The sequence below is a fragment of the Xyrauchen texanus genome, chromosome 30 (assembly GCF_025860055.1).
Source record: "Xyrauchen texanus isolate HMW12.3.18 chromosome 30, RBS_HiC_50CHRs, whole genome shotgun sequence".
Taxonomy (NCBI): Eukaryota; Metazoa; Chordata; class Actinopteri; order Cypriniformes; family Catostomidae; genus Xyrauchen; species Xyrauchen texanus.
In genome coordinates this window covers 1,545,151-1,572,427 of record NC_068305.1, presented here as the reverse complement: position 1 = coordinate 1,572,427, position 27,277 = coordinate 1,545,151, and the positions used below count along the sequence as shown (strand labels likewise).

General features: G+C 40.0%; 1 protein-coding gene across 1 annotated transcript in view; it reads right to left on the bottom strand.

The window, feature by feature from the left end:
* Nucleotides 1–1,880: 1,880 nt before the first annotated feature.
* Nucleotides 1,881–27,277, bottom strand: part of LOC127624287 (rho GTPase-activating protein 18-like) — a 66,313-nt gene continuing 40,916 nt past the window's right edge. The window contains exons 5-15 of the mRNA XM_052099041.1: nt 26,936–27,084; nt 24,992–25,157; nt 20,848–20,939; nt 18,563–18,640; nt 18,079–18,238; nt 16,273–16,355; nt 10,639–10,845; nt 9,475–9,621; nt 8,549–8,667; nt 4,565–4,620; nt 1,881–4,493 (exon numbers count right to left, since the gene is read on the bottom strand). Of these exons, the coding sequence (XP_051955001.1) occupies nt 4,402–4,493; nt 4,565–4,620; nt 8,549–8,667; nt 9,475–9,621; nt 10,639–10,845; nt 16,273–16,355; nt 18,079–18,238; nt 18,563–18,640; nt 20,848–20,939; nt 24,992–25,157; nt 26,936–27,084 (1,349 nt within the window). The 3' untranslated portion in view covers nt 1,881–4,401. The remainder of the gene's footprint in view (nt 4,494–4,564; nt 4,621–8,548; nt 8,668–9,474; nt 9,622–10,638; nt 10,846–16,272; nt 16,356–18,078; nt 18,239–18,562; nt 18,641–20,847; nt 20,940–24,991; nt 25,158–26,935; nt 27,085–27,277) is intronic.

The window sequence follows — 27,277 nt, the reverse complement described above, 5'->3', positions numbered from 1 at the left end:
CACCATTAAAATAGTCCATGTGACTCGTGCATTTTATTCAAAGCCGCTTACAGACGTATGATAGCTTTGTGAAATGCAAAAGGATGTTTAAAGGGATAGTTCAGCCAAAAATGAAAATTCTCTCATCATTTACTCACCCTCATGATATTCCAGATGTGTCTGACTTTCTTTCTTCTGCAGAACACAAATGAAGATTTTAGAAGAATATTTCTGCTCTGTTGGTCCTCACAACACAAGTGTATGGTGACCAGACTTTGAAGCACCAAAAACCAAATAAAGGGAATATAAAAGTAATCCAAAAGACTCCAGTGGTTAGTCTAGATCTTCAGAAGTGATATGACAGGTGTGGGTGAGAAACAGATACAAATTGAAGTCCTTTTTTATCATAAAGTTTCCTCCCCGCCCAGTAGGTGGTGATATGCACGGAGAATTTGAATCACCAAAAAAGGAAAACATCTGTTTCTCACCCACACCTATCATATCACTTCCGAAGACATGGATTACTTTAATGTTGCCTTTATGTGGATTTTGTAGCTTCAAAATGTTGGCACTCATTCACATGATCAGTTTGGACCTACAGAGCTGAAACATTCTTATAAAAGTCTTCATTTGTGTTCTGCAGAAGAAAGAAAGTCATACACATCTGGGATGGCATGAGGGAGAGTAAATTATGAGAATACATTTTTTTGGGTGAACTATCCCTTTAATGAGTAAATATATAGTATGTATGCGCAGCAATAGTTTGCTTCACTTATAATATGCATTAAGAAAAGCACCTGAGGAGCATTTACCAGAATTTGAATAAGAAGCTAATTAAACTACCGTGAACTAGCCCAAATACAGACACATACAGGACTTCCTGGAGTGTTCCGACCGTCAAAATAAAAGCCAGAGGGATTTAAAAGATGCACGACTGAAATACATTACTCTTGTATTATACGATTACAAAAGTCAATAATAATAATAATAATAAAAATACTTTACAAATCACACCAATATTTAAGTTGAATTGATTCCAAAAAATAGGAGAAGTGAATGAGTAGACTGATGTCTTACAACTAAAATGAACAAAAAAAAAAAGAGATCTGAATCCTTTAAAGTCCAGATACAAGTTGAAACAAGTTTGCAGAGAAAACATCTTTTCTACAAACTCAACATCACTGGTGTCAGATTGGAAGAGAAAAGTGGTATCGTTTACTGCATTATACTGTATATATGCAATTTTAAGATGGAATACATGGAATTTGTGCATCTTTAAAAAACTAAAATGTGACCAAAGTGATGAACAACTGATAGTAAATATAATGTGTATAATTGATCATTTCATAATGATGTACATAGTTAGAAGATCTCCTGTACGAGCAGTATTAGCTGAGAGAATGTATTTTTTATATGTAAGCAAAATGGACATCATTGCTGAAATATACCCATGTGAATCAATGTCGAATCTAATCGAAATTAGTGTTGAATCAAGAGCTTGTGAATTGGACTCAAATCAAATCGGGAAATCTGAATTAATACCCAGCCCAATTTGACACTGGGCTTGTATGAACACACAAATGTCAGGAAAAAAAACAAGTTGAAGAATTGTTTGTGTCCAAAAATGACATCAACCATAAGAAAATAAAGGCTTTATATATATTTAACAAATAACCATGTGAGCTAGTCACACAACCTTCCATCTTATAATTACTGTAAAAATAATAATAATCATTAAAAAATCTAATCTGTATTGTTTTCTTTGATTTTTTTGGTTTATGTTTGAAGTGTAAACCTCACTACATTTTGTTAGATTTATATTTTAAACAATACAAAACATTGCCAGTAAAGTAAGAAAAAGAAACTTAATTCAAGATCCAAGATAAGATATTATTGACTGTCAGAGAATGTAAGGATGTTTAGATGTTTTTACCAGTAAACAAGACACGTTTCCCAAACTGATTGTGCTTGTTTGACATTATTAGCATCTGCATTATCAGTGACTCAATACAAGACAGACACGAGGAATGAAACATTTATTTACAAAAACATTTAGTGGTCATTTCTGAAGCAATAAAACACAACAGTCCTCGTCAGCCATGTTCACAGTTTCCAGCACAACATAAAAGCGAATAGATGTCATAAAAATAAAACACATCAATCACATAGGCGGTATATGAGAACAAGCATGACTTTAACCATCATGACAACATCCCCCCAAACACTGCATAACATAAAAAGTGCGTCCATGATGCCGGGAACAGCCAAACAGTTCTTGTTTTATTTAACTGGCAGTGAGAGTCAGACTTGAGGAATTGAATTGCTTCTGAGATTGCAACAATGAAATGTTTCAGGCAGAAAAGATGAAAAGCAGATGGACCTCAAGACATTTCAGTCATTCCATTGAGATTTTAATTTACACTTTACAATAAGGTTCAATTATTTAACATTAGTAAAGGCATTAAGTGTCATGAAATAACAATGAAAATATATTTAAAGCATAAATCAAATTTAAACAAATCTTGGTTAATGATCATTTGTAAAAATACAATTGTTCATTGTTAGTTGATACTTAGTTAATAATGAATTAATGTTCATGTATGAAACTTTACATTTTTCAATCGTATTAGTTTACGTTTTAGTAAATTGTTCATTTTTAGTTCATGTTAACTAGGTGTAGTTAACTTATGTTAATAAGTACAACCTTATTATAAAGTGTTACCAGATATTGTTTCAAACGTGTGTGTGTATATAGTTAATTATATATGGGTCATTAACAAATAAGGTATTCTGAGGTGACAAAAATGAGAAATATTTCAAAAAGTCAAGTTCATAGACAAGTAATCTTTGAGTTCATGATGTTTTCACAAATTGGTTGAAAAACTTTTGTATTATTTTGTACAAAACTGTATTTAATGACTTTATAAATGTCATGTGCTGCAACCATCAAAAGATATTCAAATAATTTCCTCGCACATTGAATACATGTGTACACAACTTCATCATTGAACTTTTCAAGTGTTTGTTTCAAGGTAAGAATATCAAGAGGTTTTCTCATGGTTGCACTAAATGACCTGAACCAAATGTGCATTTTCATTCAAATATTGAGATTTATTTCTATTTGACAAAATGATGGTTTGTGAAGAAGTCTTGTGGGTCTAAAGAGATCTTCTCTGTTTTATGATTTGTGTCACATGACAACAACATTTCTACCTACATGTTGTTTGTGTCACGTGACTTTGATTTGGCGGACAAAAGTTTTTGAAATATTAAATATATTTTCAATCAAATAGTTTCACTGCATTTGTTTTAAAGAAATAATAATAAAAGATTATTCAACTCAACTCATGCCAACATTTCTTTTTTAAGAATTTCAGTTTTAAATGATACCTTGAATTTCTTTTACTGTCTCCAGACGGTTGCACCACATTTTTGACTTTAAGCGCCAGAACAAATATCAAAATGACTTTGAACTCAGAAACTGAAAACATGTTCATCATAGAAGAAGTGTATTCACGTACTGATTTTGTGTGAATTGCATTTTTAATGTATTTCTGAATAATTTATTAGACGCAACACAAAAACATGATTCACGTCATTGACCCATTTATAATGTATATATATTTATATCTAAATAACTATATAAAAAACACATTAAAAAATATCTTTTAAATCAATAGATTTTTTTTTGTTTGCAACATTATTTTCAAGACGGTTCTCCCAAATTCTCAACACCACAATGCAGAACAAATCTCATTCTGATCTGACAAATCATAAACTCAATGAGAACATGTATTCAAATAGTAAAGTACTTATACATTACGGTAGTTTTTAATGTTTTGTCTTTATGCTGATTTCATTTTAAACATCATTGTATTTTATTATAATGCAGTAAAAACTAATTATGAAAATATTTATATTTGGGCAAAATGTACAAAATGTCTCTACAATATATAACTTCTTGTTTGTATTCTTTTCATTTCTTCACTCGTGTTGTGGTGAAATGTGACCAAGACGTTCACTAACATTAGCGTTTCATTCTTGTACTGATCAAACAATCGTTCCTTTGCAAGCAATGAAACATCAAAATGTGATCAATGACCAAGTGCCAAATTTCCCTTATTTCCATCACACTCCAGCTGTTTGGTGTCTTCTACAAACGGAGCGCCTAAAACTGCCACTCAACAATCTGATCTAAAACTACTGTTAAGCGTTCAGTCTTCTAGTGTCGATGGGCGACTTGTGTCGCTCGCTTTAATATGAGCAGCAGCAGAAGACTGGACCAACTATACAACTGAAGATGAAATGTCTTCCCATCGTTCATGTAGCCTCTGAACGGTCGTACAGTAGTAAAGAACTGCTTTCCCTTTAATCTTGAGTTTGTCCTCTTGTTCATGGTGTGATTGGCATGTTTTGTTGTGGTCAGTGCTGGGCTGATTTAATGATCCACTCTGCAGTGGGGTTGAGCTCCAGCAGAGCTTTGATGTACGTCTCTTCATCCAAACATCTCTCCTCTACACAAACACACAGGCATCAGTTCACAGCACATTTACTTGAATTACTGTAACACTCATTAGATACTCACTAATGTTCCCGCCCATCTCATACAGACACAGATCTTCTCTTTTCACCGACAGACACCTGGAACACACAAGTGTTTAGCACATGACATCTCATTATAAAATGTGCCAGAGCAACCCAGAAAAGCCACAAGTCTCAAACTACACTCACCTAAAGGATTATTAGGAACACCTGTTCAATTTCTCATTAATGCAATTATCTAATCAACCAATCACATGGCAGTTGCTTCAATGCATTTAGGGGTGTGGTCCTGGTCAAGACAATCTCCTGAACTCCAAACTGAATGTCAGAATGGGAAAGAAAGGTGATTTAAGCAATTTTGAGCGTGGCATGGTTGTTGGTGCAAGACGGGCCGGTCTGAGTATTTCACAATCTGCTCAGTTACTGGGATGTTCACGCACAACCATTTCTAGGTTTTACAAAGAATGGTGTGAAAAGGAAAAACATCCAGTATGCGGCAGTCCTGTGGGCTGAAAATGCCTTGTTGATGCTAGAGGTCAGAGGAGAATGGGCCGACTGATTCAAGCTGATAGAAGAGCAACTTTGCCTGAAATAACCACTCGTTACAACCGAGGTATGCAGCAAAGCATTTGTGAAGCCACAACACGCACAACCTTGAGGCGGATGGGCTACAACAGCAGAAGACCCCACCAGGTACCACTCATCTCCACTACAAATAGGAAAAAGAGGCTACAATTTGCAAGAGCTCACCAAAATTGGACAGTTGAAGACTGGAAAAATGTTTCCTGGTCTGATGAGTCTTGATTTCTGTTGAGACATTCAGATGGTAGAGTCAGAATTTGGCGTAAACAGAATGAGAATATGGATCCATCATGCCTTGTTACCACTGTGCAGGCTGGTGGTGGTGGTGTAATGGTGTGGGGATGTTTTCTTGGCACACTTTAGGCCCCTTAGTGCCAATTGGGCATCGTTTAAATGCCACGGCCTACCTGAGCATTGTTTCTGACCATGTCCATCCCTTTATGGCCACCATGTACCCATCCTCTGATGGCTACTTCCAGCAGGATAATGCACCATGTCACAAAGCTCGAATCATTTCAAATTGGTTTCTTGAACATGACAATGAGTTCACTGTAATAAAATGGCCCCCACAGTCACCAGATCTCAACCCAATAGAGCATCTTTGGGATGTGGTGGAACGGGAGCTTCGTGCCCTGGATGTGCATCCCACAAATCTCCATCAACTGCAAGATGCTATCCTATCAATATGGGCCAACATTTCTAAAGAATGCTTTCAGCACCTTGTTGAATCAATGCCACGTAGAATTAAGGCAGTACTGAAGGCGAAAGGGGGTCAAACACAGTATTAGTATGGTGTTCCTAATAATCCTTTAGGTAAGTGTATATTATATGTTTCAAAGTTGAGCAAGAACAAAAAAAAACGAGGCTCCTATTTCTAGACGAATTTCCAAAAATGGCCAATTGGGGGCTTTAGAAGGCCTTTTGGGTAACTAAATCTTTGGGGTACAGAAAGCTCTTATAAGTCCTTAAACACATCCCACTTGTAAGTAACCTAACCATTTTTTGAATGATACATTATTGCACATAAATTAATAAATGAGTAAATAGTCACAATCGAAATGCATCACAGGATGCTGCAGAATGATGAGTTTCTGTTGAGCATGAATCAACTTTACCGTCTGTGAGGAAAATAGAGCAACCCACATGTCGTTGGAATCGTCTTCTCATTGGCTACATGTTCCACTCATCAAAGGAGATAACTGTGAGCGTCATTGTGCTTCAAGTAATGTCAACAGTGAGGTCTAAAAGCTTAAGCTATCATTCATTGTTTTTCTTTTGTGTGTGTGTGTGTGTGTGGTTCAGTTAAACTTGGAAACAAGCACATTTGAAGGAATTGTGATTAGGAGTTATGATGGGAAACAAAAAGGGCAGATCTTTTTTTTCTCTATACTGAAGAGAAGACGCTGTTTGGAACATTCTCAAATCATTCTGGATAACATGGATCATCAGTTTTTTTTCATGCCATAAATCCATAAAGCAAATACTGTTCAAAAAATGGACATTACATAATATAATATAATCAGCTTTATTTAAGTTTATATATACACTCACCTAAAGGATTATTAGGAACACCATACTAATACTGTGTTTGACCCCCTTTCGCCTTCAGAACTGCCTTAATTCTACGTGGCATTGATTCAACAAGGTGCTGAAAGCATTCTTTAGAAATGTTGGCCCATATTGATAGGATAGCATCTTGCAGTTGATGGAGATTTGTGGGATGCACATCCAGGGCACGAAGCTCCCGTTCCACCACATCCCAAAGATGCTCTATTGGGTTGAGATCTGGTGACTGTGGGGGCCATTTTAGTACAGTGTCATGTTCAAGAAACCAATTTGAAATTATTCGAGCTTTGTGACATGGTGCATTATCCTGCTGGAAGTAGCCATCAGAGGATGGGTACATGGTGGCCATAAAGGGATGGACATGGTCAGAAACAATGCTCAGGTAGGCCGTGGCATTTAAACGATGCCCAATTGGCACTAAGGGGCCTAAAGTGTGCCAAGAAAACATCCCCCACACCATTACACCACCACCACCAGCCTGCACAGTGGTAACAAGGCATGATGGATCCATATTCTCATTCTGTTTACGCCAAATTCTGACTCTACCATCTGAATGTCTCAACAGAAATCGAGACTCATCAGACCAGGCAACATTTTTCAGTCTTCAACTGTCCAATTTTGGTGAGCTCTTACAAATTGTAGCCTCTTTTTCCTATTTGTAGTGGAGATGAGTGGTACCCGGTGGGGTCTTCTGCTGTTGTAGCCCATCCGCCTCAAGGTTGTGCGTGTTGTAGCTTCACAAATGCTTTGCTGCATACCTCGGTTGTAACGAGTGGTTATTTCAGTCAAAGTTGCTCTTCTATCAGCTTGAATCAGTCGGCCCATTCTCCTCTGACCTCTAGCATCAACAAGGCATTTTCGCCCACAGGACTGCCGCATACTGGATGTTTTTCCCTTTTCACACCATTCTTTGTAAACCCTAGAAATGGTTGTGTGTGAAAAGCCCAGTAACTGAGCAGATTGTGAAATACTCAGACCGGCCCGTCTGGCACCAACAACCATGCCATGCTCAAAATTGCTTAAATCACCTTTCTTTCCCATTCTGACATTCAGTTTGGAGTTCAGGAGATTGTCTTGACCAGGACCACACCCCTAAATGCATTGAAGCAACTGCCATGTGATTGGTTGATTTAGATAATTGCATTAATGAGAAATTGAACAGGTGTTCCTAATAATCTTTTAGGTGAGTGTAGTTCAGGATATGTCCCCATTCAAGATGTGTTTCGGGTGATCCGATCACAAAGTGGTCAGTGAGACACAGCGCTGTTTACACCTGGTCACGCCTCCCGTGACATCTTGTGATCGGATTTGGAGGGGAGGAACTCGACATACATCAATAACTATGTCAGTGTGTTTCTGCATGTAATAAACTGCCAAAAAGTCAGAACAGACAAAGAAAGAGCAAATAAAAACACTTTTTCTCCCAGATGCAGTTGAAATTGAAGCACAAACGATGAGAACTCTGTTGTTTCATGGAGTACTTGTATTAACTGAGCTTCAGATGTGTGCACTTCTCATAAGTCACTGCATGTTGATTTCAGACACACTGAAGAAGATATGTGAAGTTCTCATCCCAAGTGTGTATCCGCTTTATAAAAGGTTTCTGATCGGACGGTTATTTCCTTTTAAAGCCGCTCATAACCGGCAAAGTTTAAACAGCGGTTAATTGACAGGCGAACTTACAGGACGGATTAATGTTTACACACCAAAAGGGATGAGGTCACATGCATTTTTTACTACCTCCGTATGTGCTTTTTGTTACCCGATCATAAAACATTTTGCAGCCCGTTACACCTGTATTTAGTGCGGACCACGTGTGATCGGATCACCCGAAACACATCTTAATACCAGGTGTATGTGTGTTTGTGTGTGTGTTCACCTCTCTTGACTGAGAAAGCGTGTCAGCACATCTAAGGCCTTTAAATCCTCTGTCAGCTGTACGGCCATCGAGACCATCGAGAACTGAGGAGCCTGAACCCTTATAAAGCCACCTTCAGCCTGAACATACACAAAACACAACTAGTGTTACACTAGTGTTTCTTTAAAACTATCTAATGAGTAATAAAACAATTCAAATAACATATTTTATTTAAGCCCTTAAAATTATTTCAGTTTGTCTATACAATTATATCCTATAACATTGTATTGCTGCAACCGGACAGCACAGAAAGGACAATAAATTGACTTGGATTTGACTCTCCGATGGACTATGGAATAACACTACAGGCAGTTGCTTTGCATTTCCACTAGGTGTCAGAGTGGATCCGGTTCGGTCTTGTGTGACTCACGTTCTACATATTCTGATTCATTCTTTGATTTACACACACTGATTTTCTGTCATCTATTCATTATATCTCTGTATATGAGGTAGTTGGAGGAAAAGTGAATGAATGAATGAAAATGTTGCTGTTATTTACTCACTCTCATGACATTCAAAACCTATATATTCTTTTGTTCTTGGAACACAAAAGGAGACATTTTGAAGAATCTTTACGCAGCTCTTGTCCATGCAATGACAGTTCGTAGTGTCCACAAAAGCAGCAATACAATTTCCTTTTGTCCTTTTTGGATTTTGATGAACTGTTGATTTAATTAAACCAGCTGCATGAAAATTTGTCAAAAGTTCTCCTTTTGTGTGAGAAAAACCCCCACATAAAAACAGCAGACAGGTTTGGAACAACATGAGGGGGAGTAAATAATGGCAGCAGTTTCATTTTTGGGTGAAATATTCCTTTACAGTGCTGTAACGTCTTGCTGTAGTACATTGCTACAGTGTTCGTTTCTCAATCTGTGATCTCCTCTCACCTCAGAGTTTTTCTCTTGTTTGTCTGAGGTTCTCTCACGGTCGTAGGCCATTTTCTTCAGTAGTTTTTTAACCGCTCTGTCTCTGTTCATCTTCCGCTGGTTCTCCGTGTTCTGTTTGCGCACCTGATTCAGGATGAACTTGGGAATCTGAAACATAAATAGATCCACAAGATCCCACATTAGTGTCTGTCTTTTTGTTGCATTTAAAGCAGTATTTATCTGGAACAAAACAAAGGATTTCATTTATTGTGACAGCATTAAACAGCATTTGAGGGATCAGTTTACATTAAATAATACAAATAAACGTACATACAATTTTTTGGACAATTATAGTCAACCGATAGTGGATTTTACCGATAACTAAGGTGGTGGGAAAGGCAGATAACCGATTAATCAGCCGATAGTTTTTAAAATTGATTAATAGGATGTCAAAAAAAAATCTTATTCATCTTTACTATGATGAACACAGACAAAGAGTCCAAAATGAATAAAATCCTTTATGCAGTTTATTGTTCAACCAAAATCGCCCCCAAAAAACTGAATTTTTGTATTTATTTGGAGCATATCATGGGACTTTTAAAGTAAATACAAGCCTGAAACACACTGGGGACTCTTATTTTGAAATGAAGAAAGGATAAAAAAGTTTTTGTAACAATCGGCATAGATTTTTGATGATAAAGATAGTTCAAAAAGCAACTATCGGCACAGATTAATCGGTAGAACCGATATATCGGTCTACCTCTAATACATTTTGTAATGTTATTTTGCATTGCACTACAAAAAAGACAACATTATATGCAAATGAATGAGCAAACTTTTCTTTTAACCAGATTATTTTTAAAAAGCCATCTGAAAGAAAAGATTCACTAAATTAGTTGAACTCTCAACTACATTGTAATATGAAATCTTCATATGAGAGAGCAGACATTTTAAGCAAGCATGTCTGAATATTACCTAATTTCCCAGATGCAATTTATTTTAATAATAGCAATGCAGCACACCACTAATTTTTCGAAAAATGTACAGTATCTTATAAAGGTGTACAGTTTTAAAAACACCTGGGCTACTGTCACACTACTTAATATAGTAAGTTAGAAGTTAGTAGCAACACTACTTTTAGTAAGTGACTCCCCAACACTACTTCTGTTCAGTAAGGAATCATACCGTCCAAAGCAGATTCTGATACCGGATGAGCAGCCTGACAATGTTGGCAGTGCCAGTTGCCATGGCAAACTCTTGCTGTTCACTGATCTTATTGCGGAAGCCTTTACACATAAAGAGGTTGGGAGCCATTACCACGGCAACATTGTTCAGTGTCATCTTATTCTTGTCCTTATGGTCAATCACTCTCTGGAAGAACTCCATCAGAGCCTAAACAGACACATTAACACTGCTTAATGCACAACAATCAAAGTACCACCATTAATTGAATTGAAGTGACTATGTGAATGATGGGTTATTGTGATGTGAAGAGTGAATGTTACATTGTTAATGTAGAGTAAATATGAACTGAATCTGGAATGAAGCAGAGGTGAATTAATTATTGAGTAAATATGAAGTGAATGAAGGGCCCTATTTAAAGTGCAGCGCTACGTCATACACACAAAGTCAGTGGGCATGGCCATGAAGTTTTGACATTTTCGTGTAAAACGAGCCAAGTCCAGGTGCAAGTGAGTTGGCGAAATTGTGCGCAAAGCGCTAATGGGCTGGGTCAAGTGCAATTTAATTCTGAGGTTCTTCTCCGTTTATTGAACAGCCTGCATCCTAACATGTGTTTTATTTCCTGTCAAGCAGCATTGATATAAATGAAGACTGCTAATTCAAAATAATTTGGTAGAGAACATGGGCTGAATGTCAAGACTTAGCAATAACTACATCCTTACTGTGAACTCTCTTCCATTTTGTCTTCCATTGATACAGTGCTATGATGTTTAGCAGTGAAATACTACGAGGATGTTCGTGTTTTATCCTGCCTTGAGGAATCCCTCGCTCTGTTACTGTATTGTCAGCTGTGCTGCTCCGGACTGTGATGTATGTGTTGTACTGTATGTATTCTCTATCGGCCTCCCTGGGAATGTTTGCTCTCATCTCGCTTGCCCTAGTCTCACCTACGGTCTTGATGTTGTCATGGGATGATATCATCCACTGGTGTAATTCCCAAACTGCAAATGCAAGAACGGAGTTCAGACTTTGCACCGAGAATACTCGGGCAATGCCCTATGTCTGAGGAAAATTGCAAATTTCATTTTGCAGAACTTTTCTGCTTAGAATAGTGTTCTCAAACAAAAATCAGATAAGTTGCAGTGCACAGCCACTGGGGGTAGTGCTGCGCATAGCGTGGTCACAAAAATGAAGCAAGTTGAGTGAGGTGAGTGAAAGTGAAGGTGGAGTGAATGAGGACTTAATACAAATTGAAGGTGGAATGAATGTTACGTGAATGTGGAGTGCATTTTGAGTGAACATGCATTGAATGTAGAGTTAACGTGAAGTGAATGGGGTGAATGTGAAATGATGGTGGAGATAATGTGGAGTGTATGTGGAGGTAGAATGAAGGTGAAATGTGGTGAAATGAAGGTGGATTGATGTTAATGTAGGATGAATGTGGGGTGAATGTGAAGTGAATGTGGAATGACATGGTGTGACTTGAGTGATGTGGATAAAGCTGAGGTGGAAAGTCAGCTAAGTGAATTAAGTGAATGTTGAGTGAATATGTAGCGAATGTGGAGTGAAAATTGAATAAATGCTGGGTGAATGAAATGAATGTGGGGTGAATGTGAAGTGCATGTTGAGTGAATGCGGAGTGAATGTAGGGTAAATGTGGAGTACAAATGGAGTGAATGTGAAATGAATGTTGGGTGAATGTGAATGGAATGATGAATGAGTTAATTATTTTAGTTAATTTTCACGCCATGTCAGCAATCAGGCTATTCACATGGCAAACAAAGGTTCATCAATAAATATTTACAATATTAAATAAGACACTTAAAATGTATACAAGATTGTGGCAGGGCGGAGGGCGGGGCCGGGTCGTGATCCTACACACCCGGTCCCGTATTAGGCTAATCAAGCCTCCCGAGAGGGATAAAGGTCAACTGCAGAGGATCGTGCGGGAGAGAGAGATGATATGTCCGTCATGTGTGTGTTTGTGTCCTTGTTTTAAGTTTCTCATTAAAATATTATTTATATCGTCAAGCCGGTTCTCGCCGCCTCCTTTCCATTAGATACGTTAAACTGGTGCCGAAGCCCGGTAAGGAGGAGGGATGCCCGTCGCGGAGTCCTCGACACTGCAAACCACCCAGGGGAGCGCCGCTGCCATCCACCGAGGGAGGGAGTAGGCCAACAGCCCGGACGCGGTGAACGGCCTCCGTCCACGAGGCAAGTGGGGACGGGACTCCCCGACTGCCTGGAGCGATGGAGCCTCTGCCAGGGGCGGAGGAGAGCCCTGCCATCCCCCAGAAACGCGGAGGGGTCGATGGAAGACCGCTGTCCATGAGGGGAGGAGGGAAGTGTCTCCCCGACCGCCTGGAGCGGTAGGGCCACTGCCGCGGGCGGAGGAGAGTCCCCACGAGTCGCCGAGAATGCGGAGGGGTGTTCTTTCCGCCAGGGGTCGTGAGTCTGACTCCGGTCTGCCCGGGGAGAAGCGGCTGTCTCCTCTCTCACTGCCGCTCTGCGTTGGCCTTTTCCCTCTCTTTTAAATTTTACAGTGTTTTTTTGGGGGGTCCTACACTGTTACAGGAAGTACCCCCCAGATTCATTATTTCTGTTTCCCTCCCCTTGTCCCCTCCCTCGTCCAGGTAGACGGGGATGACCTGCCGGCAGACGGGCCTTAGGGCACGCCCTCCCCCAGGGAAAGAGGTGGGGGGGTGTACGTCATGCTGGGGGCTCCCCAGCCTGAGAGAACGAGGGAGGAATGTGGCAGGGCGGAGGGCGGGGCCGGGTTGTGATACTACACACCCGGTCCCGTATTAGGCTAATCAAGCCTCCCGAGAGGGATAAAGGTCGCCTGCAGAGAATCGTGCGGGAGAGAGAGATAGTTTACATATGTCCACTGGCAAGTATACATATGGGAAGATCTTCACCAGTCAGTAAAATGCATGTGTTAGTCTTGAATGGCCCAGTTGGCATCTGGTAAACACTATTTGGTCATGCCTAGATTTACAATATTTAGAGTATTTCTTTGGATCCTGGGGTTTATTTCGTATAATTTATTGCTGTTGTACTCATTCCATTCTGATTGCCACTTATTGGTGATATATGAGTTTATTAATGGCCTGAGGTCAGAGGGTGGTATCAGACATTCCGAGATCTCAAAGTTTAATACCTTTTTTGCAGCCATATCTGCTTTTTCATTTCCTGCCAGACCAATATGTCCCAGCACCCAGCAGAGAATATTGTTGAAATCCTTCTTCTGTAATCAAAGTATTTTAGTCAAAATGTTTATGATTATGGGATGAACAGTCTCCATGGATTCAAGGCCAAAAATGATACTGTCTTATGTTGTCTAGTATGGTTTAATCCATATTCCAAAAGGTTTGATCACTTTAGGTCTAGCTTCATACAGATAAGAACATTCTGGTTGGAATACTGGTGTAAAGGCCAGATTACTTCGATTTGCTTTGAGTTTGACTGCATATTGTAAGGTCAGTTTCAGATGCCTATTCTGGAGGGAAGGTTCACCGGATTCCGTATAACGGCTTTTAATGGGACTTGTTCTGAAGGCTCCAAGATGGTGTATTGTGTCAAGTGTTCAAATGTATGACCTCCTTGCCTGACCATACACAATACTCCCGTAATCCAGTCGGGATCTAATTAATGTTCCGTAGAGATGTGAAAGAACTGTAGTGTCCGCACGCCATTTTGTATAGGCCAGGACATCTCTCAACACAATTTTCCTCAACATCTTCATATGTGGGATAAAGGTGAATTTATTATCACAGACAAGACCTAGGAATCTGAAGTCATTCCCTACTTTAATGGGTTCTCCCAAGGATTGGAGAGGGCAAAAATTTATACATACTGACTTTGTTTTGGAAAATCTGAATCTGTTCTTTATTGACCAGTTGTTTATTGTATTTATGCATTGTTGTAGCTATCATACAATTATATTTATGTTTTTTCCTCTATAGCATATGCAGAGACAGCTAGTCAGAGCTATTGGACGGTAGTTGTTTACATTTGGAGATGGGAATATTTATTGCTTCTTGACACGAAGGTGGTATATTCCCAGTTTTCCAAACATTATTAAAAATTTCTAGGAGGAGTAGTAGTGTTGTATGAGGTATTTCCTTCAGAAATGAATGGATGGATTCATGGACTTTGTCTTGTCCAACTGCAGTATTATGGGAACAGTATTATGTTTCTGTCCCTGTTGTATATGTATCTTATTGAATTCTGGTCGGCTGTTGTCTAATGAAGAGTTCTTTTCAAAAGATTTTGCAAGTATATTGGTTATTTCTTGAATTGTAGTTACGAGAGTGCCTTGATGCTTGATGTGTCGAATTTGAGATTCTTCATCCTTGATTTTTATCTTTCAAATCAGGTTCTAGATTTTTTGTGATGGTGTATTTGCTGTTAGTGTAGATACATATTTTCTCCAACTCTGTCTTTTTGCATCATTAATAATCTTCCATGGTTGTGCTCAGCATATCTTACCAGCTTTTCTTCTGTTGGGTGTCTCTTGAAGATTCTCTGTTTTTTTCTGAGCTTTTATGGCTTTTTTACAGTTGTCATCGAACCATGGGTTATGCCTGTGACTTGGTTTTGGTGATGGCTTAGGGATAGTATCATATTTCGATCAGCTTGTCTGTGAAACATGTAACTGGATCTTGGCTGTCTTGGGTTGCTGAATTAAGTTTATCATAACATTGGGTCTGGAACAGGTACCAGTTAACTTGATTGAGATGCCATCTTGGAATATTATGTTGGATATTTGATCTTGTGGATGTAATGATTGAGGGAAAATGATCGTCCCAGGTGTGCCATAAGAAATCAAGCAAGAGATCAGGTTTGCATATGGTTAAATACATTTTTGAATACGTTCCATGTCCTGAGTGCAGGTAAATGTCTGAGCTGTCATTGAGGATACACAGTTCATTGTTACTGATGAAGTCTTCAAAGTATTTTTCCCATTCTATTGTGCGATTTCCTCCCCATAAGGGGCTGTGACCGTTGAAGTCACCTGCAAGTATGTAGGGGGTTGGGAGTTGATCAGCAAGATTGTTTAGATCAAGTGTATCTGGAGGCAAGTAAATGGAACACAAAGTGATGGCCCTATGGAGGGTTAAACGTACAGCTATTACTTGTAGATTATTATCTATTGTGACTTGACAGTGAATTACATTGCGATGAACTAAGATTCTTACTCCTCCTGAAGGGCGTTGTATGTTTGGTCCATTTGCATTCAAACTTACAAACCTTTTTAGGGATATTTGACAATTTGGCAATTAGTGTGTTTTTTGGCTAGTCGTTGAAGTTCTGCTAAGTTTGCTTTGACACCTCCAAAATTCCAGTGAATAATACTGTTACTTGTCAAGTTGGTAGCGCTTGGACTCCACTCCTACTCTTAGGAGAGGGACTCCGACTGCAGGGTTCTAAGATCTCCACTATATCTATATCTTTATATGGTCAGTTTTCCATGGCCTGTTCTCCTGACTAGCCTTTTGATTGTGAAGGTGGAGTAAATGTGAATTTAAGGTGGAATGAAGATGGAATGAAAATGGAGTGAATCTGGGGTGAAGGTGGAATAAGTGTGGAGTAAATTTGAAGTGAAAGTGAAGTGAATGTGAGTGTGTTTCCTACCTTGAGGGTGTCTCTATTGGGTTCTGGTAACAGGAGAACCAGCAAATTGAGTGCCTGTAGCTGCTGTTTCTTAGTAGGCATCTCTGAAACAGAACCAAAACGCAAACCATCACAATCACATATATCACACAAATCACACAATCAATTACATACCAAATAAATCATCATAAACACAAAATACATAAACATTTAACTTCACTGTCCAGAGCAGTGATCTAACACATAAGCTGCATTTCAATTTGCAGGGTCCCTACTCCGTGTTCACTGTTCCCTACTCTGAGCATGGGATATCTGTTTAAGTTCACATCATTGAAAAAAAATGTGTTAATTTGGAATACCCTGCAATGTCATCAAACACAGACAACGCTTGAGTCGGGCACTCATTACGGGGTTCAAGTAAGATGACACAATATTTACTCATGTAAATGTAATAAAAATGACCATACTTCCATATATTTAAATGTATTTAATACATCCATAAGTATTCTTCTAAAAATGGGTAAAACTTTACAATAAGGTTCCAGTCGTTAACGTTACACGGCTCTCTGGGATACAGGATTCTTATTGGTCAATGGCGCCATCTAGCGGTGAGATATTTCTCAGTAACAACCGCTCATCGATGTAACAGACCCCTCATCTGTGTATTGAGTCATCTTTACTATATCTTGTATCACTCTTTGATCTCTACAAGTAAGATAATACAATTAATTCAATTCAAATCAATGTTTCATGTGCATTTATTTGGTAGTCTTATAATAAGCTGGATAATGATGAGTCAGACAATCATTAATTACACAGAACTCCAACACAAACTGGAGGATTTTCAGCTATTTTTTTATCACATAATTACATAATTTGAATGCAAATCAATATTTTCTGTTCATGTTTTAATTGAGTTGGTTAGTAGCTGTGTAATAAGTGGGATAATGTACAGTCAGCTGGTTGTAGTCCGCTTCACGTAGGGGTCCTGATCATCCTGTCGGGGTTTATTTTGTGCTAACAACCGGCTGACTATACTTAATGTATTAGGTCTCATGCACAAACAATGAACAACTTTCATTAATCTTTGTTAATAAAAATACATATGTTCATTGTTAGTTCATGTTAACTTATGTTGTTTACTACTAATATTAACAAATGGAACCTTATTGTAAAGTGTAAAAATGATATACAGTATTTAAATTAATACATTTCTCCAGACTTGTAACCTGTAAGTTAAATGACTGTTGCTGTTATATATAACATATTATTTGTTTATTTTATAATATGTGTCTTCTTAACAATTATATGACCTATTGTTATGAAACATTCTGTATTTATTGCATCTCGTGCGCTTTGCACCTGTGCTCAACTGCACAGAAACACCTGACGCAAATTAAGCTTAATTAAAACTCCAGCCTCTCAAATCCCGTTTCTCTCAAAAACAATTTTAGCGTTTATTTTAATCAATCTACAACAGTGCTTTGATGGTTTGTAATGACTGGAGGGTAAATTTCCCTCTCCATTTCCTGTAAAGTGAAGTATCGATGTTCTGTTAGGAGTGCCCTTTCAAGCATATACTTTCCCTTTGGATTGGAATCTCACTTAATGGCTGAATACTGTGCAAAGTCCACTTTGCAGGACACTAACGGTTGATTGGAATGCAAATAAAGTTTTTAGTGAGCATGCAAATTCAGCTGCAAGTGTTTCAGGGTCATGTTGCAGTAAACACTACATGCAGACGAATTCCCACGTAGCTGTCTGGAGAATGACTGACTTCAAACACTTGGTTTCATGAGTGTTTGAGCTGCTGTCTGAGTGACTCACTCAGTACGGAGATGAAGGCGTTCAAGTATTCTACAGTCAGTAGAGGATAAGGAAGCTCTCTAATGAATAGTTTCAGAATGCTAGCTGCATCATGTTGTTTAAGACTTTCCCATGGAAACATCCCATCATAAAACTTGTGTTCCAGCTCCTGACAGACTGCCTGTGAAACACACATTTGTAATATGTATTTATTTTATATCCAGTCATACAATGCCAATTACAAAAAGGACAGTGCAGATGTTTCAGAAAACTTGCAGGTCACACATCATGTCAGTAACTTTATGTACATGATTACTATCTGAAGGATACAAAGACTTCTAAACAATCATCCCTCACACACACTTAAAAACACCAAGAAATGGAAATGAAAGCAGGTTTGAATGATTTACAGTATGCAAATAGTAGAGTGAGGTAGTTCAATGTTCAGGTATTCACAACATACTATGACTTATTTAAAAAATCAATTCAATGTCTTTTGTCTTACCTTAACTCTAGTAGCTGCTCCAGGTATCCGAAGCACACCCTCTGTGTCTAAACCCTGCTCTTGTATATGGGAGACCAACTTAAAAAAAACACAGTCATACACAATGTTCTGCAGTAGTCATGTCAATGTCATGCAGTATTTTGGCATCACAGAAGACCTGTACTGTACTGTTGCACTTGTTTGTAACTAATTAGCAGATGCTTGTATTCAAAGCAGCACTAACTGAAGGGTCACAGCCTCTGAACACTGACCTGACACTGTGACCCCACTTCAAACTTGCCAACCTTTGCTGACAAAATGCAGAAACTGTGAGAGGAAATTCAGGCTCCTAGACTATGATCTGTCCTATGACAGACAGCTCGGCTCAAATATGCTCAGATTTAGAGAAAACAAAGAGTGTGACAATGTTATATTTGGAGCACCATTTATGGGCCTAAAGATGCATTTGAGGCAGACATGCGGTCTCATCGTCTCTGTGCATGTAAATATGTTCAGTCCAGAGTGCCTTGATGCACACTTTAGCCAAGCTCTGGTGTGGACTTCACAGCGAACGATTACCCAACAGGCATTATATCAACAAAATGTTTTGAGATATAAATGTATCAACATTTAAAAGGATTTCATTCATTTCAAATAATTATAATGTAGGTTTCTCTAGCAGCAATGGTGGACAGTAACAAAGTCAACATACTGTTATTCTACAGACTTGTTTTAGCATTTTTCCAAAATACTAAACATCAATTGTAACTCATTTTAAAGCTCTCAAGCTACATGCAACAGACTTTGCACAGACCTGCAGGCTGTTTTTGAATTATCAGAATGACGGCTTTTGAACAACAGACGATCAAAAAAACAGACAAATCCCATTCACTTACACTGATGGAATGTTCAGATGAGCCAAGACTATTCAAATCAATCAATCAATCAATCAATCAATCAGTCTGTATTTTCTGTCTTTCTATCTATCTCTCTCTCTCTCTCTTTTCTGTCTGTTCTATCCATCTGTCTGTCTTGTGCGCAGGATTGTGCGGGAAAGACAAACACATGACGGACATGTCCGTAAACGATCTCTCTCTCCCGCACAATCCTCCGCAGTTGGCCTTTATCCCTCTCGGAGGCTTGATTAGCCTGATAAGGGACCGGGTGTGTATGATCACAACCCGGCACCGCCCTCCGCCCTGCCACACTATCTATCTATCCATCTATCCTGTCTATCTGTCTGTTCTATCAGTCTGTCTGCCTGTATGTCTATCTATAAATCTATCTTTTCTGTCTGTCTGTCTGTCTGGCTATATATCCTGTCTGTCCATCTATCTATCTATATATTCTATCCGTCTGTCTGTCTGTCTGTCTGTCTGTCTATCTACCTATCCTGTCTGTCCATCTATCTATCTATCTATCTATCTTTTCTGTCTGTCTATCTGACTGTCTGGTCGATCCATCTGTCTGTTCTAACCGTCTGTCTGTCTGTCTGTTTGTTTGTCTGTCTATCTATCTACAGTGCATCCGGACAGTATTCACAGCGCTTCACTTTTTCCACATTTATGTGTGTTACAGTCATATTCCAAAATTGATTAAATTAATTATTTTCCTCAAAATTCTACAAACAATACCCCATAATGACAACGTCAAAAAAATTTGCTTGAAATCTTTGCAAATTTATTAAAAATAAAAAAATAAATCACATGTACATAAGCACATGGATAAAGTGAAGCGCTGTGAATACTTTCCGGATGCACTGTATCTATCTGTCTATTTGTCTGTCTGTTCCATTCGTCTGTCTGTCTGTCTCTCTGTATACTTACAGTGTCCTTACCCAAAAAAGTACTGAGTAATATTAGGGAATACATGTACGTAATATGGGTTAAGGTTAGGGTTGGGGTTAGTACCTAGTAATTACTGTAGATAAACTTTTACTCCACTACATTCCAAAGCATAATATTGTACTTTTTGCTCCACTACATTTCAGAAAAAACATTACGTTCCTTGTTATTTTGAACTTTGAAATACATAAGAGTGATGTCTGATTCATCATGAAACGGTTCAAAGTGAAAGATTCATTCTTTTAAGCGGATTCTTCTCAATGAAATGGCAGGTTCTGATTTAAAAACCTTTAAAAATCTGATTCTACAAAATAATAAATCATAGTCCTAATAGATCAGTACTTTTACCTTTAATACTTAAGTACATTTAAAAGTAACAACTTTTGTACTTTTATTTTGTATAATGGATTTGTAGAGTTATGGTGTGAGTTTATGTGAGTTTTAAGACCTGCTCTCTCTTACATGCTGCAGTATGAGAGGCACTCTGGTTCCTGGGACCCTCCGATGGTCTTGTTCCAGTAGTGTAGAGAGAGGAACACCAAACAAAACTGACTCTATGACAAAAAAAATACAGTTATAACCACAGCAATAATATAATAATACACAGCACCATTCACAACCAAAGTCCCCTGTAACTGTGTATGTGCCTCAAACACACTTCTGATGTTTCTCCTGCATGGACTAAAAAAACATGTGCAAAGATGACTCTTATTATGTGAGGAAAAGCACAAGGTTTCTTGGATCAAAGCGAAATAAAAATGTCCTCTGATTTTCAGTCTCAAACTGAAGCTGTGAAACTGAAATTTTGCAGCGTTGATAAATTTGTAATACAGGGACCGCATCCAAGAACAGAACGAAGATTTAATGTTCACAGCAGCACCAAAGAGAATAAACAATATAATGACTCAAAATGAAATGTTTCAAAACATACGGAAGCCTAGAGAGACCATGCTTTGTTGTTTTTCTGTCTCAACAAAACAGGATTTCTTAAGTTACCTCGAGAAAACGAGAGAAAAATAACTTAAATAACATCCATCCATCCATCCATCCATCCATCCATCTTCAACCGCTTATCCGAAGTCGGGTCGCGGGGCAGCTGCTCCAGCAGGGGGCCCCAAACTTCCCTATCCCGAGCCACATTAACCAGCTCTGACTGGGCGACCCCGAGGCGTTCCCAGGCCAGTGTGGAGATGTAATCTCTCCACCTAGTCCTGGGTCTTCCCGAGGCCTCCTCCCAGCTGGACATGCCTGAAACACCTCCCTAGGGAGGCGGCCAGGGGCATCCTTACCAGATGCCCAAACCACCTCAACTGACTCCTTTCAACGCAAAGGAGCAGCGGCTCTACTCCGAGCTCCTCACGTATGACTGAGCTCCTCACCCTATCTCTAAGGGAGAAGCCCGCCACCCTTCTGAGGAAGCCCATTTCGGCTGCTTGTACTTCGCGACCTAGTTCTTTCGGTCATGACCCAACCTTCATGACCATAGGTGAGGGTAGGAACAAAATTGACCGGTAGATCGAGAGCTTTGCCTTTCGGCTCTGCTCTCTTTTCGTGACAACGGTGCGATAGAGCGAGTGCAATACCGCCCCTGCTGCCCCGACTCTCCGGCCAACCTCCCGCTCCATTGTCCCTCACTCGTGAACAAGACCCCGAGGTACTTGAACTCCTTCACTTGGGGCAAAACCTCATTCCCTACCTGGAGTACGCACTCCATCGGTTTCCTGCTGAGAACCATGGCCTCAGATTTAGAGGTGCTAATCCTCATCCCAGCTGCTTCACACTCGACTGCCAAGCTGATCCAGTGAGAGCTGAAGGTCACGGACCGATGATGACATGAAGACAACATCATCTGCAAAAAGCAGCGATGAGATCCCCAGCCCACCGAACCGCACACCTTCCCCACCCGACTACGCATCGATATCCTGTCCATGAATATCACAAACAGGATCGGTGACAAAGCGCAGCCTTGGCGGAGACCAACCCCACATGGAATGAACTTCGACTTTGTGCCGAGGACCCGGACACAGCCCTCGCTTTGGACGTACAGGGATTGGATCGCCCTAAGAAGGGACCCCCACCCCGTACTCCAGCAGCACCTCCCACAGTCTCTCCCGGGGACCCGGTCATACGCCTTCTCCAGATCCACAAAACACATGTAGACCGGATGGGCATACTCCCAGGCCCCTCCAGGATCCTTGCAGAGTAAAGATCTGGTCCGTCGTTCAACGGCCAGGACCGAAAACCGCATTGTTCCTCTTCAATCTGAGGTTCGACAATCGGCCGAACCCTCCTCTCCAGCACCTTGGAGTAAACTTTACCAGGGAGGCTGAGAAGTGTGATACCCCTGTAGTTGGCACACACTCTCTGATCCCCCTTTTGAAGAGGGGAACCACCACCCCGTTCTGCCACTCCTTAGGCACTGTCCCAGATTTCCACGCTAATGTTGAAGAGGCGTGTCATCCATGACACCCCTCCACATCCAGAGCTTTCAGCATTTCTGGTCGGATCTCATCAATCCCCGGGCTTTGCCAATGCGGAGTTGTTTGACTACCTCAGTGACCTCCCCAGGGAAATAGAATCTGATCCCCCATCATCCTCCGGCTCTGCCTCTACCATAGAGGGCGTGTTGGGATTTAGGAGTTCTTCAAAGTGTTCCTTTCACGCCCAATAACCTCCTCGGTTGAGGTCAACAGCGTCCCATCTTTGCTGTATACAGCTTGAATGGTTCCCGCTTCCCCTCCTAAGGTGGCGGACGGTTTTCCAGAAGCACTTTGGTGTGGACCGAAAGTCCTTCTCCATGGCTTCTCCGAACTTTTCCCACACCCACTGCTTTGCCTCCCTCACGGCCGAGGCTGCAGCCCTTCGGGCCTGTCGGTACCTTGCAACTGCCTCCGGAGACCTCCGGGACAACAAATCCCGGAAGGCCTCTTTCTTCAGTCGAACGGCTTCCCTGACCACCAGTGTCCACCACGGTGTTCGAGGGTTACCACCCCTGCGGCACCTAAAACCTTGAGGCCGCAGCTCTCCATCGCTGCTCGGCAATGGAAGCTTTGAACATTGCCCACTCGGTTCAATGTCCCCAACCTCCACAGGGATGCCTGAAAAGCTCCGCCGGAGGTGTGAGTTGAAGATCTCGTGGACAGGGACCTCCTCCAAACGTTCCCAGTTCACCCAGCACTACTCGCTTGGGCTTCCCAGGTCTGTCCAGAGTCTTTCCCCACCCCTGACCCAACTCACCACCAGATGGTGATCGGTTGACAGCTCTGCCCCTCTCTTTACCCGAGTGTCCAAAACATATGGCCTCAGATCCGACGACCACGATTACAAAATCGATCATCAACCTTCGGCCTAGGGTGCTCTGGTACCACGTACACTTATGAGCATCCTTATGTTCGAACATGGTGTTTGTTATAGATAATCCATGACTAGCACAGAAATCCAATAACAAACATCCACTTGAGTTCAGATCAGGGAGGCCGTTCCTCCCAATCACGCCTTTCCAGGTGTCCCTGTCATTTCCCACGTGTGCGTTGAAGTCACCCAGCATCACTATGGAGTCCCCTACTGGGGCCCTATTCAGGACTCCATTCAGGGTCTCCAAGAAGGCCGAATACTCTGAACTGCTGTTCGGTGCATATGCACAGACAACAGTCAGAGTTTTCCCCACAACCCGTAGGGCGTAGGGAGGCGACCCTCTCGCCCACCGGGTAAACTCCAACGTAGTGGCGCTCAGCCGGGACTCGTGGAGTATCCCCACACCGCCTGTCAGCCTCACACCCTGGGAAACTCCAGAGAAGAATAGAGTCCATCCCCTATCCAGGAGTACGGATCCAGAGCCAAAACTGTGCGTCGATGTAAGCCCCACCAGATCCAACTGGTAACGCTCCACCTCCCTCACTAGTTCCGGCTCCTTCCCCCCAGTGAGGTGACATTCCACGTCCCCAGAGCAAGCTTTTGCTGCCCAGGTCTGGTCCGTCGAGGCCCACGGCCTTCACTGCCGCCCATATGGCAGCGCACCCGACTCCTGCGGTTCCTCCAATGGGTGGTGGGCCCAAGGGATGTAGAGGGGGGTTCCACGTTGCTTCTTCGGGTAAATAACATACCAATATTAAATCACAATTGTTCTGCCAGTTGGCCTAAATACTTTTTTGAAATCTAGAATACTGTTATGAAATTACAAAAACGTGATAAAAAGCCACAACCAATCAAAACACTCTTTTCATAATTAGACACGTTTTCTGCAAATTCAGAATCAGAGATTATGATATTAGTTTCCTCATAATTCATTATTTTAATCTATTGATGGTCCTAATAAATAGGTGTTTCTTCTATTTCAGGCACTTTTAGCTCTGTATATTTGTAGACATTTAGTATTAAAGAATTGTACTATTTCACACTATTTGAATAATCATTTTCTTTTTAAAACCATTATGAAATTACAAAAAATGTTTGATAGAATTATGTGCTGGAATTGACACTAATGGAAATTGGAAGTTTTTTTTTAATTTTTCAAAGAAAATGATCAACTCCTTTGTCTTGCTAAAGCTAATTTAATGGTTAACATTTGAGCTTGTAGCTTTAATTGGCACAGATCTGAGTCACGGACCTCTCACTTTGATCTTGAGAGCTTTATGAGCTTTCAGCTCTATTCCACACGTGTCAAACAGAGCGCTCATCTCAATCAGAACAAGCCTGCGAACTTTCTTCATGTCCTCAGAGGAGAGATCCCCTACTCGCGTCTGACCCGTCTTATCCTGAGACACTTTAAAATCCTGAAACAGAAAGAGATTAAGAAAGAGAAGACAAGAGCAACACTCAACAGCAGGTGCTTTAGCTTCTTATGAGCTAAATGAGCTAACTTAAGGCATCTTTATAAAGCTCCAAGTCATTTTATGAACATTTATTAAGCTATAAACAAGTATGCAGATTTTAGCTAGCTCCTTCCTTTTTGATTTGACCTTTCGACAGTCAAATAAATCTACATTTTAATGCATTTAATGCTGCGTTCCCTTCAAGTCAAACATACCATAACTATGGGTTCATAAATAGGAAAAAAAATGTCCATGTCATGCTGTGATGTATTGTAAAAACAACCAAAATGGCAATGGGTCGACAGATAGTGGATTTTGCATATACTGATTACTAAGGTAGGAAAGGCTGATAACTGTTTAATAGGCGATACTCATAAAAAATAAATCAATAAATTAAGATTAACTTTCCATACTGTGACAGGAACACACATACATGCTACGTGTCCAAAATGAATAAAATCACAGAGGTATAATACAGGATTTTAACAATAAACAAGCCCAAAACACAAAGGGATGAATATTTCACCTCTAGAGGGCGCTGTTATACTGTACATCCAAACCGTTTTACCTGAAAAATCTTCCAACGCTGGCCACAGAGAAATTAAAGGGATAGTTCATCATCATGCCATCCCAGATGTGTCTGACTTTCTTTCTTCTACAGAACACAAATTAAGATTTTTAGAAGAATATTTCAGCTCTGTAGGTCCAGACAATGAGTGAATGGTGACCAGAACTTTGAAGCTCCAAAAAGCACATAATTGGCAGCATAAAAGTAATCCATAAAACGGCAGTGATGAAATCAATATCTTCTGAAGCGATATGATTGGTGTGGGTGACAAACAGATCAATATTTAAGTCCTTTTTAACTACCTTTAACCAGCCCCACTAGTAGGTGGTTGAATGTGAAAGTGGAAGTGGAGATTTACAGTAAACATTTCTTAAATATTGATCTGTTTCTCACCCACACCTATCATATCGCTTATGAATATATTGATTTAATCACTGGAGTTTTATGGATTACTTTTATGCTGCCTTTATGTGCTTTTTGGAGCTTCAAAGTTTTGGTCACCATCGCTTGCATTATATGGACCTACAGAGCTGAAATATTCTTATAAAAGTCTTTTTTTGTGTTTTACAGAATAAATAAAGTCGTACACATCTGGGATAGCATGAAGGCGAGTAAAAGATGAGAGAATTTACATTTTTGGGTGAACTATTCCTTTGAAAATACACACACACACACACACACACACACACACACACACATACATACACACATACATACACACATACACACACACACATCGGCAACCATCACCATTGAGGATTAGTATTAGTATTTTCATCTTGTAATATATTTTCACTCCAAGTTTAGTATCCATTTACAAAAATAATGTAAAAACATTTGTGCAAAATGTGATTATCAGTTTTGATCGAAAATGTATGGTACATCACCGCCTACTTAAAGAGCTCAAAGTACAACCAGACATCAGTACAGCAATTCCTACATGACATGAATGCAGCATACATAAACTTTGACAATATTTGCCAGCTCAAAGGTCTTCTCTATTCTAGAACCATAACCATATAAATATGCACATTCCTTTATCCTCAAGCAACAATCACAGTGAGTCTTCATTTGGACACACACTTGTGTAGAAACTTTGCCCTGATCCTCTTCATGTGTGTGATGTGCTGGGTAAATGTTTATGAACGAGTTAATGTTATGTCTCACTCACGGGTAACCTGTCGTCAGCTTCACTCTGGAGCTCGGTAACCTTCAACCCTTCTTTGAACATAAGCGCTTGCTCGGAGAACGACACCTCCAGGTTAATGTCTGTCTCGGTCTCAGCTCCGCCCCCCTGAGCATCAGGCCCCACCCCATTACCTGACAACACAAAAAACATCCACAATATCATTTTATGCTGTAAAAGTAGGAACAGCATTGCAAAAAAATATTTTTGTTTCAAATTATAGTAAATATAAAATAAAAATCTTAAACATGCAAAATTGAATGAGATTTTCAGACTTGAGTTTATTTTTTTCTACATTGCCATTGTTTTTCTTGTTTTAATCATAAA